The sequence below is a fragment of the Centruroides vittatus genome, unplaced genomic scaffold (assembly GCF_030686945.1).
Source record: "Centruroides vittatus isolate TY-2023 unplaced genomic scaffold, ASM3068694v2 contig_732, whole genome shotgun sequence".
NCBI classification, from domain to species: Eukaryota; Metazoa; Arthropoda; class Arachnida; order Scorpiones; family Buthidae; genus Centruroides; species Centruroides vittatus.
In genome coordinates, this window is record NW_027122469.1 from 93,105 (window position 1) to 106,546 (window position 13,442).

Consider the following 13,442-nt stretch of genomic DNA (forward strand, 5'->3'; position numbering starts at 1 on the left):
AAATGGCACAGGATTAAAGAAGAACGAAGGTTGGTTGGTTTTAAATTTTTGGCGCAAGAGCCATATAGGCTAAGCTGTGCCAGGTTGAATGGTGAAAAATTTTAAACATGGCATATAACAAACATTAATGACAAACAACAACAACAAATAACGTATTTTACGGACTATAAGCCGCTACGGACTATAAGACGCACCTTAATTTTTAAGCAATTTAAAAAAAAAAATACCTATAACACGCTACAGACTATAAGACACACCTGAATTTTGGAAGCAATTTTTCGAAGAAAAAAGTGCGTCTTATAGTCCGTAAAATACGGTATATACGACAATACAAATAAGCAAAACTAGATAATAAATAATCAAATCTCTTTATATAGATTAAGGACTTTCATATAAAGTCCAGTAGATTGTCAAGTTTTGGCCTATGGCCCAAAACCTCTGTGAGACTCGAATTTCCAAAATACTGTCAACATATCCCCTCAAAGGTAGAGCAATTGCACAATATGTGTTTTACACTTAGAAGGCAATCGCATACTGGCTGGTCATCACCCTTCAAAAAGTATTGATGAGTCAGCCGAGTATGTCCAATTCTCAAACGGGTAAGAATGACTTCAGATCTTCTATCATACTCTTTGTTACATGTTCAATTTTCAATCATAGGTTTGATCTCGTGTAGTTTATTGTGGATTTGTTCGTTCCACACCTTTTCCCATCTCTCTGCTGGTCGTTTTATAATGACTAGCTTCAAATCGCCTTCTTCAATACTCGTTGTATGCTGTGAAAAACTTGCTGACTTTGCAGCTGACGTCAGTTTCTTCATTTTTTTCTTATACCTACACTACAAATTTCTCCCAAGTGTCAGCACACGTCTTAACTTATCCTTCTTTCACACCAACCATGCCATCACTCAGCTTATGACGGCGCACGGGAACTTCCGGGCGTACCTTAATCGTTTCCTCAAGAAAGGAAACGGTAAGTGCAATTGTGACATCGTAGAAGAAGAGGATCCATTCCACGTTTTATTCACCTGCCCTAAGTACACCTCCTACCGCGGAAATCTGCGTAACGTAGTGCAAGCGGAAAGTCATCATTGGCCTTATAACTTCAGTGTCCTCCTCTCCTCAGCACGGATCTTCCATGGACTAAAACTAAAAAACTTCTGTAAGCATCTTCCATTAATGAAATTTTACAACGGACCCAGAACGATAGTCTAGTTGTCGGACTTATTACTGCTTACATTATAAGGGCTAGCCCCTTTGTGTCCTGCTCCAATCTGCCCCAGCTTATCAATCCTGTTTTTTAGTGGGCGGACATCTGTTTTTTACTGTACAACTGTTACTTTTCAGAGCGTACTCTTCTCTGTCTACTACACGCTTATTTTTACTGCTAGCACCACTTTTTATTTTCAGAATCTCATCCAATTGGTCCCTGCGTATCGCTCTACTGTTCTATTCTTTCCCCCTTTTTTCTCCCCCATCCCATTCCCTTCCCCCATCCTTCTCTCACCCTCTCTATCACCCCCTTTCTTATTGGCTACACCCCTAGGTACGCCATTTCTTTCGCACACTATCACTATACCTACACTACTTGGGACCAACAAGATTTTAGAAAAAAATGACTCTCAAAAAGATGGCAAATAAGTTTATGGATTTTAATCACTATTGAGTGAGAACTAGCTTCACACGCGATCAAAGTCTGAAGTGCGCTAAATGAGTCAGTGTAAATCACGCAGCAACTATGACGTTTCCTATTTATATACTTTAAGGTAAGGTAAATAGCCTGCAGCACTGCAGTAAAGATGGAAGAATTCGGTGCCATTTGTTTCGCCACGATTTCATCCTGGCAGACAAAGGCTGAGCCAATGTAGTCATTCGATATAGATTCATCAGTATAAACAGGAATTAAATTCCTGTCAAGGTGTTGAATTCCTGCATAGTGCAGACTGCTGTCTGTAGACATAATCTGGAGTGCATTCCTCAGGAAACTGCTTTAAGCTTAGGTCTACTTCTATCACAGCAATTGACCAAGATGAATCAATTTCGGCCTGTGAGATATTGCTTGTGTTCAGGTCAATTGTGCTGCTTACATTCTCCATTCTTATGTCGAATGTAGGGACACTACTCGGCCGAGCAGCAAATAATGTTTTTAGCTAAGTATCTGATACTGCATAGTCAACTGAAAGTTTATTCTGAGATTTCAATTTAATATAATAAAAGTGAGATAACTGTTCTCTGCTAAGAGATAGTGGAGGATCATAAGCATCCACGTACAGGCTTTGCACAAAAGAAGTTCGAAAAGCACCAGTGCACAAACGCAATGCTTGGTGTGGATTGAATCCAGTATTTGAAGACTAAATTCTCGCGCAGAGCCATACACAATGCACCCATAATCCAGCATAGAGCGGACAACGACCCTAAAAATCCAATTAATTAAAATCATCTTAACATAGTGGAATTTGTGAAAACATTCATCAAAATAATTATCGTAAATTTAATATAATAATACATATTACATAATATATAGAATATACTCATAAATTAACTCAGTTTCAACTCATACATGAATTTTTCAAATCCGCATAAAATTTATTATTACAGCAGCAAACACAATAAACGTATATTTAGAATTATATGTTCAGCTTTTATAAATGTTATACAAAATGTGTCATATTTGTATTGTTGATGTTTATGTGTTCCAGTTTCAAAACCTGTTTATAAATGGTATATAATACTACGTTTACACACAATCCACGACTCACTTCGATCTCGATTTAACTACAATCTGGATTGTGACTGTCACTAGTCGAACGTCGTGCTGTTCGTACAGGCAGTCCGCTTCAGAACAACCCGGCTATTACACGCGATGATAAAACTGACATAACTACGCGGTATGTCACGAACACCAACAAACAAAATAGAAGTTTTGGTTAGAAATAAACACAGTACTTTTTCTTGCCATTTATCTAATAATAGATAGATGTCATCGTCTCTCCAAATAAAGTATTTTTTTATTTCTCTGCGATAGCCCGACACGTGTTCCGCTGCCATCTTGTATTTTCTTGCGCGCGTGGGATTGTGGGATCTCTCTTATGACTGGATCTAGTTTCAAGAACTTGAATCAATCGCAGTCGAGATTGAAACGGTCGAGGGAGGTCACAATCTAGATTGAAATGTTTAATGCGAACGGGGTATAAAAATAAAAAACGATACAGAGGTCGTGCAACGACTTAATGTCATTGCACGACCTCTATTGTTTTGTTATCTCTTATCTTTCTTATCGTCTTTTAACTATCTTAAATAGATACAGATATGTTTCATTATACAATCGGCTATGTCTATATTAACTGATGCAGTTAAACAACGAAAGATTCCGAAAAAGGACTTGACGGACGAAATTGCTGAATCCTGTTTCCAGGTAATATTTAAATTGTAAAAAAGTTTTTAAAACTCGAATGATATAAACACTTATTTATAAAAGAAACATTTTCTGAGCTTCTATATTCATATATTTTGTCAACTAAATACAGAAATAATCTACAAGCCTTTAAAGAATTAATATGATCAAGAGTGCTTGACTATCAACGGTATCGCCTTAATTTTTAATAGTTTATAGTTTAACATATAAACATCAATCCTGAGGCGAGTTTGTTACAGCGAGTTTGGATAAAATAAAAATAAAGAGTATAATTCAACTCACATTTCTAATAAATTAGTATTAATTTATTCGAAATGTGAGTTGAAATTTGGTGATTTATTCGAAATGTGAAATTAAAAGACTTAAACAATTTAAGTCTTTTAATTATTACAAATTTTTTAAAATGATAGTTTTAAGGAACATAAATTATACTGTATATCTATAATAAAGATTTAATTTATCAGACTAGCGCATTAATGAGAAATAATATAATTAGAGCCATAGAGAAATGGATTTTAATCGAAAGTCGCTGGCTGCAAAGCTTTGAAAATGTAGCATATCAAAATTGTTAACAAAAGTTATTGAATAAAATTGGAGTAATAAACCAAGTAGGACATTGCTAATCATCTAATTAGATAGGACAGTGCGCCTATAGAGCAATTTCTAATTATTCAAACACATAGTTTTGATTTCACTTTAAACACAAATTTCAAAAATTTATAGGTTATATGCACGAAATTCATTTAATCAACTGAAGGCTAAACTGCCACAATCATCACATGTGATCTTATTTTCATTCAAAATGTTGATAACGATGCATGATGGTCCGAACTGGAATGATTCTGTATCCTTCACGAAAGGCTTTGCAGGTGAGAAAACAGGTTTTGGCATTTTAGAAAAATCAACTTTACAATAAGTGCGTTAAAACACGTTGCGTAAAAATAAATTAAGCATTCATTTGTCCGTTACTCGTAAAGATTTGAGCAATAATCACGAATCTATTTAAAACTGTATTTAAATTTTAAAATATCATAAGAATTAATTCTCAAAGCAGTTTTTATCATCTTTACATTTTATAATTTTAAAACTATTAGGTATATCGAATTATTCACTCGTACGGCTATATAAAATAATGCAAAAAAATAAGTTGAATTATTGAAATCGGAAATTACAACAAGGGATTATTGAGACCGAATCTTGCAGGCCGGGTTGATCACGAATATAAATGGTTTTACTACTCTCCATTTTTGCAGATATCGTCACAAAATCGGAATTTTGAAATTCTATCTATAGGCTGCGATATTCGCGGTCAAAATTTGCCTTGTAAAGTTGATGGGCTGGTTAACGCTACATGTCATTCGAATCTCTTATTGCTGTCAATTTACATTTAACTGTACAAGGGCATTTATCATGCACGGTCTACTGTCGTTCACGTGCGTGTTATCTTGCCAACTGTTATGTACCCATAACAAAGAAAAAAGTTGGAATTGGTCAAATTTGATCTTCCGCTTTGAGCTAGATTCGACGTATACAAGTCATGCCAACCAAAAGGAACTCGAGAGACTAGCTCGGTCTTTAAATGTGAATATCCCCAAATTGACAGATTTTCACTTTTTTGTTTTGGCGTTCTAGCCGTTCCTGGTGGCAAATTACGATTTCGTTTTTATGGAATATTCTCATCTTTCTTTATGAGCTTTTTTCAAATTTACCCGATATGAATATTTAAATTCAATTTCAGAAAATATGAACGGAACAGCTGAAGATTATGATAAGTTAGTCCCGAAATTTCTGTCTCGCTACGTAGAATCAGCTATAGACTCACACTTATCGGCCATGGAATGGTCTGATCAGGATGTCATTTTGGATATTGGATGCGGTCCAGGAAGAACCACCAAAAGTATTCTCTTACCAAAATGCCCGAAATTAAAGAAAATCGTCGCTGTTGACTTAATGCCAAATTACATCGAGTATGCCAGGAAAACATATTTTGATGAAAAAATCGAGTTTAAGATTCAAGATATCATCCAAAGGTAAACGTATACAAATTCGTGCAAAACAAATTCTATCCACTTTTATCTAATTTAACAGTACGTATTTTAGATTAAACTTATTTTGAATGGTAAATGGAATATAACTTGTTTCGACTTCTTAGCAACGGACTTCACTCTCTTTGAAGCAATAATGATGTTTTCATGAGTAATACAGTATAAAGGCAATTAAAAACACATTTACATAGATAATAAAAATTCCAAAGATTAATTCTTTGATTAAAACGATTTTCGACCATACATATAATTCTGGATCAGTTCAAATTCTTTTTAATATTCCAACTAGAGATAGATGATTAAGAACTTTAAAAACCGACAGCATGATATTAAATAACACATACAATATACAAGTGACGTCGACATTTCTTATAGGATCGACGTCAATTGTATATTGTATGTGTTATTTAATATCATGCTGTCGGTTTTTAAAGTTCTTAATCATCTATCTCTAGTTGGAATATTAAAAAAAATTTGAGCTGATCTAGAATTATATGTATGGTCGAAAATCGTTTTAATTAAAAACACATTTGTTTCGAAATAAAACCTACTTCAGATTTTTATTAGCGAGGTTGAGGTCGAAGTTTTGAACCTGTATGTCGGACGTTCAGCGCCGCTTTCCTGTAAGCCTAGAAGTTTGACAATAGCATTTGGAAAGTCAGTGGAATCATGCTCTACATTGCAAAACGCCATTGTCAAACTTCTAGGCTTACAGCGGTGCCGAACGTACCACGTACATGTATTCGAGTTTAAAACTTCGGCCTCAACGTCGCTATTATTTCCATTTCACTTTTATTATAAATGTATATAAATTGTTTAAGAGCATTCAAACTGGATAATCTTTTTCTCAAAAACGTGTATCTCAAAATGAAAAAATAAGAAAGTTATACAAAAAAAAATATCTTTCTCGAACTTCTGCAAAAGTAGAAAGCGAAACGTTACATTTATGGGCAGAAAAGTTTGTTGAAATGCCAATTCATCATCTTTTCTCAATGTGTAATAATGAACCGATGAAACAAACCGCTTTGTGCTCACAAATACAATTGTAAATATAGTAATTGATCAGAGCAGTAATTGTATTTTATCTCTTTCTTTTTCCCGTTTAATGTTGTTTTTCATTTAATTTTAATGTTTAGTGTTTTATATATTTCCATTTTCGACAAAACGGTTTTAAACCATTCTTTACTTTAGGTGCAGCCATGACTGTGGTTTTTCTCATCGTGCCCGCGTTGTATTTCGTGTATGAAGAAGCTCTATTGGCTACGGTGTTTAAATATAACTTTTTTTGCACGGAATGTTTCTTAAATTTAACTTGATTTCTATATATTAATAACGTATACAGTCATGTTATGAAAGCCTTATATATTTTATTAATAAATCACAATACCAAAATTACAATTTTTACAAAACTTGGATATAACTTTTTGCATGGCAGGTTTTCAAATAGTGTTTCACTTTTGTATATACAGTACAGAATTTAACTGCAACAGTATAAATAATTTCGAATATGAAGTAAAAGAACTTACAGATAATAATTATATTTTAAAAGTAACTTTTAAGATGTAATAAAAATTATAAATTGTAATTATAATTTCTAGACCCGATTTAAAAGAAATTGGAAATTACGATAAAGTTATGTCTTTCTACGCCTTCCATTGCATAAATGATTTTCAGAAATTGTTTTCTGTTATTTCTTCAATTTTGAAGCCCGGGGGATATTTTTTCTTTATTTTTTTTACGAAATGTGTGATGTTTTCGGTTGTTCGGGATTTTAGTATCAACGAAGAGTGGAAGAAGTACATAAAGGTAGCGTATAGAAATTTTGTATAAAATTAATCTCGACCGGAGTTAAAAATGGCATTTGATTTCAGGCTGAAGATATGCTCAACACAATTCCATTGATTGACAATTGGATCGACGCAGAATCGGAATTTAAAAATTCAATTTCCAAGTTTGATTTGAGAGTGACAAAGAGTAAATGTGAAGTTTTAGATATATCATTTTCTGACAGAAAGCATTATTTGGGTAATTTTTTAAATATTGTCTTACATATAACTACATTTGTATTAATATTAATTTTACCAAAATAACTTTTTAAATTACTAACATAAAATATTTTCGCAACGAATAAAATCCAAATTGACATTAACATCATCGATGCTAACTTCTCTTATTGTTATTATTATTATTGTTATCATTATATCACTATGAAACACGTCATACCGGTATCAGCCGGAGTAAATTCAATCCACGGCTACTAAAATACAAATACTGTGTTAAAATCTTTATATTGGTGTGAAAAGTCTTTAATTAATTAATTAAAAAACACTTAACTGTATGACGCGTGTTTACTATTCCTAGATCAAGTCCATATCAAAATCACTTCTAAATAAAAATTTCAAGAATGAATTTGATTAGGAACAATTCCACTAAAAAGTATCAAGTTAAAGGAAATTTAAAATAATAAAAAATTCGTAACGACAATATGGTAATTTGAATTTTCAGCCTTCTTAGAAAGAGAATGGGGAGTGATTGAAATATTTAAGATTATAAACACAAAAAAAATTACAGAAAATACATTTTAAAACACACAACAGATGCAGAAGATACACAAGATAATGTCCCATCGTACTTGAAACAATATTATAAGTAGTGTTAATTGTTTTGTAATACATCCTTTCGCGAACTTTTGCTAGAATTAATTTTTTTTCTGTTTGTGAAATCTGTTTATTCATATGAATATTAAATTGACAACAATTTATCGTATTTTTCTATAAGTAAGCCCTTCCTTCATTGTATAATTTTATCATTATAAGAAAGGATTTCTGATATAAAGTAACTAATCACGATGCGAGTTTTAATGTATAAATGATTGATATACGTATAATCAAATGACAAACATATAATACCTTAAATGCCTACAAATTTAAATTATAACGCAATACAGACAATATTAGAAAAAAACGAGTAGACTAAAATACTACCGGAATAGACTAAAAATTACATTCTATGACATATAAAATGTTTTATATCAAATACATTTATACTCTAAAGACTTACCATATATAAAATACATAAAACTTGCCAATAAATACTCGTTAAACCTGGAGAAGGAATTTATTGTGCCTGTAGCCCTCTGTATCGCAAATGACATATCACAACAATAGAACACACAGTTTAAGACAAAAATAACGAGAAAACAACGAATAAAATAAAAATCGCATTTACTGCTCGACTTCGGCATCTTAAACGTTAAACGTGGCCATCAGATTTATCAGATGGTCATCGCTTTCCACTTCGCGATAAGTTTCCTTTCCACCTCAATTGTCGATACTAAAAGCTTCCTCTTAGGCTTTTTTCTTCCATCCTTTTTTTAGATGCAAGGATAATAAATAGCGGTTATTCTAATTTTATGTTTAATTATTATTTCTAACTTTTTGGAGATTTTTCATTTGATTACAAGCCTCATTAAACAGTACTTTTATCAAGTGAAATTTTTCATAAATCAGAAAATGTTTGTCTGTGATCAAAGTTCAAAGCAACCGCATGAGCATTAAACATTAACAAATAATTTGATCGGAAATAATAGACCACTGTGAAGTACAGAAAATTAATATAGGAATAAGAAGCGCAATGTGTAACTAATTCCCATGCAGACACAAAGAGTTTTAATATCAGTACTAGACGAATATAGCACTTACTAATCAATAGGTAATGTCACAGCTTGACTCAACTAACTGGCTCTAAATTTTTTACAATTTAGCTACAAGAACAGTCATTTCTTCCTCTTTTTATTTGTTTACAAATAGTATTACAAAAGAATAGAAGAAAATTTATTATTGATTTATTATGACATCGTATAATAATTTTATCAAAAACAGTAATAAAGTAAAAATATAAATGAAAGTTAGTAATGTACAGTAGAGGATATACGGCGGCCGAATGGCCGAGTGGTCAAGGTTAGCAGTCTGCCGCCCTGGGGAATCCGGGATCGAATCCGGACGGGTCGAAAAATCCCCAGGAAATTTTCGGGGGTGGTCCGTCCGAATATGGCGGTCCCCGTCCCTCACCACCCGGCTGCCCCATTGTGGGCCTGACCGAACCCATAATGGGCTTGCTATAAGAGGCCCTCTTAGTGCCCACAGGCCGGAAAGTGTTACAAAAAAAAGTACAGGATATACTTATCCCAAATAAGGAAGGTATGAATGCTTCAGCAGTTAAATTGCAATTAATAAACAAAATATCACAAAGAGGATAAAATAACATAATATATTTAATAAAGTAATAGTATAAAATACAATTCTCTCAAATAGTATTTTATACTAATTTTTCAAATAGGCAAAATACTCTCTATGGTATTTCGTGTATTGGTTCTGTGGTATGGTGCTAGAACTGTTATGGTGTGGTGTGAATTTGGATGAGGTGGTATGATAAATCTATCTTTTATCTCTGGTTGTATTAATGTTGTAGGATACCAGAAAGCATATGCACCTAATGCCATTTGCAAAAAAATTTAGAGGGAAGTTGTTGCAATTTCGAAACGATAATGCAATCACTCATAATGGAAAATTAACTTGAGATTAATTTTTGGCAAATGGTGTTATGGACTGGATCTGATGTTTTCCTGATAGTAATTGTTTTTATGTAAACCAGAATCAGAAATCTTGCCCAACAGAACACAGTTTCCCCGAAAATACTTAGTATTAATATTAAATTAATTTTTTAATAAGTCATTCAATAGTCCATAAATATAACACTGTAGAAATAACTCAAAGTGATTGAAAAGTTTCCATACATAGGCAAAAGTCTTACCTTAATATATACTCACTCATAAGAGAAAGAATATGATGTATTTGAATACGATTCAACTGAATGTACTGTACTTCTCTTCTATCGAATGTATATAATTACGTCTAATGTTATGACAAAACAAAATTTATTTCAAAAAACTAATGAAAGTTGAATAGAGAAGATTGAAAGAACATATTGCAGGATTGAAAACATGCAGATTTTATTATTGTAATAAAACTATAAATTTCAATATAATATTCATATATGAGTTTTCATTAATATTTATCTTAGTATAGATTAAATGTAAACACAAAGTTTTGCTTACCATAACTTATTTTTTTGTAGATATAGTATTTGCAACATTACCTAAAGCACTCTTTAAAAAAATGGAACCGGGTGTTAAAGATCGACGTTTGAAGCAGGCCGAACAGATCATTCTCAAGTATGGTTCTCAAAAGAAAAATGGCGAAATTTCGGCTCCTTTTGAAATTTTGCAGGTTTCAGGAATGAAGAATGAAACTTAAAATTAAGCCTTGAATATATGCTCCATAATACTATATATGCGCTGTCTATTTTGTATTTTATTTTCGTTAATAGAAATAATAAAACCAGTTGGCAAGGTCTCTTGCTCGACATTTCCGGCATAATTTATTTGCGGTAACGTGACACATGGGTGGTCTGCAGAGAGGGAATGTCTTCCGGGAAGACTTTTAAAAGAAACTAGCTTTTATTTGGGTATTTATAACACGTTGACTTATGATAGCTGAATAAATTTATTATAGTAATATTATTGCATGAATATACTAAAAATAGAATTAAAAAATTATCAGGAAACGAAAAATTAAAAAAAACAAGTAAAACAGCAAAGCCGTATTTGAAACAATACTATGTCTCCGAGACTCACTGCTACTTCCATGCTCATGGCGGGGGCTCGTTGTCATTCTAAAATTTTCTTTGGCATCGCTGGTTTTAAGCGCGATCTTCGAAACTTTGCCGAATAAGACCTCGAGGTCGTCTACGATGCATTTTTGGTGAAATTAACCTATTTAATTTCGAAATTTCTCTCTGTTGTTTGTTGCTCCGGGTTGAATTTTTGTCGATGCCTAACGAGAATTTCCCGTTTTTGAAAAAAAAATAATCGTGGCTATCGTATCGTCCGAAATTATATTTCGGAAGATAGTTTTAATATAAAATTATAACGACGCGCCATCTAGTTTCAAAACAATGATGATGAAACGAGATATCTCCGGTCAATCTGTCAAAGTTACACGTGGCGACCAGAAATATGTGGGGAATAACACGGGACACGAAAATGGGTTTTTCAAAGATTCGTTTGTCAAAATTCAATTTCACAATATTCGTATTTCTAACTTACCAACGAGCAACGCACTACTGCCTGTTTGTAGAGAGTGTCGTCATTTTGTATTTTATTGTGTTTCGGTTCTCGGTCCCCTGACTACCTACGAGTCTGGTTTTTTCTTATGCGCGCCTGACTTGGGCACCTAATACTCTGTACAAATTTCAACTCCTGACATGTACTCCTTCATACCTCTAAGCTGGAAAGACAGCAGGCAGTACGATTTTATAAACAAGACGTAGTCTTGTCAAAAAGCATGAATTAAAATTTTTTAAGTCAACAAAACACCACCTGCAGAAAAATATGTGAAACAGACAATAAAAAATACACTGCCGTCAAGTGCTGACATCTGTTGTCAATAAATTTTATGAAAATCGATTTTTAACAATGTTTCGATGAATCGGTACCCTGGCCTATTTGCTTAACAATCGGGGTGCGACAGGTCGGTACCTTGGTCAACAAGTTTATTTCCCATCCATGTTGACCTACTGTTTTCGTTACACTTCAAAATAATCTCTAGCTATAAATCTGATCATTTCGCTATTGAATTTACGATTTTTAAAGTTCACGATTTTATTGCATACAATAATGTGAGCATTTCTATTCCCAATTAGTCGGCGGTAAATCGGGCTTTGCTCTCTAACTATCTCACTGCAATTGACTGGACTTTTTTTTATAAATAACTCTTATAGTATTAAACAAACAACGTTATATACTTATGATTCTCTTGCATATTTTTAAAATAAATTTCTACCGTAAGAAATAAATTTAAAGTCTCTGAAGATTTAACTTAAAATATCATATCTCTTTGGCACGAATGAAAAAAAATTATGGAACCCCGGGAACCCTTTATGTCAGCCATATTACTTTAAAACAATATCATAAAGAATATAAAACTGAATTCTCTAATTTCTTTCACAAAATTGTTACTGAATTTGTGTCTGATTATAAAACCTTTCGACAATTCGTTCCTAAACATTCTAAACCCAAGCCGAAATGCCAGTACAGGATTCAAGACAATAAGATTTACGATGTTTATGATAATGTCAAATCTAAATTTTTTAATACACTCCCAAACACATGCCATTACCTCACATTATTCCATTTCAACCAAGTTTTATTTATACAAATCAGTTAGGCCTCACCTCCTCTCGTTCCCTTGTCACTTTCCCAGTTCTCTGCAAATGCTATAAATTCTTCAGTAAATTCTAACAATTTCCTTGTCTCATATTATGTAAAATAATGAAAATTGACCTATCAAATTTTCAGAAGGAACTCAATTCTATAAGTCACACGGGAGATGTTTTGCTAATGCTTCGCTTCAATTATGAATAATAATCTCAGTATTAATGAAGGACTATTAGTGCTAAAATAGGTGACAAGAAAAGATTTAATTAGAATATAAACAGTGAAAATGTTAATGAAAGTAAAAATCGGAACAAATAAAATATACTGAAATAATTAGGAACAGTTTAAGAGTGATTGATCTGAATCTGAATTGACTGAATGATAAAAACCATGTCTGGTGTGGAAAAGACATATAAAATGGTGGGGCTTGGAAAAAATATCAAGACATTACGAACAAAATATAAAGAACATGGACCAAGAAGAACTATGGAAATAAATTAATCAGGACTTGAATAATCTTTTAATAATCTTCTTCACAAACTGTGAAGGAAAATTATTGGAAAACAGGGAAAGACAGGACTAAACTGAAACAACAAAATGTTGAAGCAGGAGGATGATGATGATCATGATGATTCAAATTACAGTAAATATTATTTTAAGTATTAAATCCCAATATTTTTTAAAAATAAAATTTTATTTTACAGAAA

General features: G+C 32.7%; 1 protein-coding gene across 2 annotated transcripts; it reads left to right on the forward strand.

The window, feature by feature from the left end:
* Positions 1 to 3,325: 3,325 nt before the first annotated feature.
* On the forward strand, positions 3,326 to 10,891 carry LOC136980901 (juvenile hormone acid O-methyltransferase-like). 2 transcript variants are annotated; one of them, XM_067277104.1, is made up of 5 exons: positions 3,326 to 3,414; positions 5,153 to 5,444; positions 7,058 to 7,265; positions 7,331 to 7,484; positions 10,596 to 10,891. In XM_067277104.1, the coding sequence occupies exons 2-5, from the start codon at positions 5,158 to 5,160 to the stop codon at positions 10,772 to 10,774; spliced, it is 828 nt and encodes a 275-aa protein (XP_067133205.1). In that variant the 5' UTR covers positions 3,326 to 3,414; positions 5,153 to 5,157; the 3' UTR covers positions 10,775 to 10,891. The 2 variants fall into 2 exon arrangements, 1 of the variants encoding a protein (XP_067133205.1); XR_010881620.1 differs by lacking the exon at positions 7,058 to 7,265.
* Positions 10,892 to 13,442: the final 2,551 nt, after the last annotated feature.

Excerpts from the sequence above, each read along its gene's own strand:
- LOC136980901 (XM_067277104.1), top strand. The coding sequence starts at position 5,158 with ATGAACGGAACAGCTGAAGATTATGATAAGTTAGTCCCGAAATTTCTG. Across the intron at positions 7,266-7,330 it reads AGTGGAAGAAGTACATAAAG|GCTGAAGATATGCTCAACAC; the intron begins GTAGCGTATAGA and ends ATTTGATTTCAG. Across the intron at positions 7,485-10,595 it reads TGACAGAAAGCATTATTTGG|ATATAGTATTTGCAACATTA; the intron begins GTAATTTTTTAA and ends ATTTTTTTGTAG.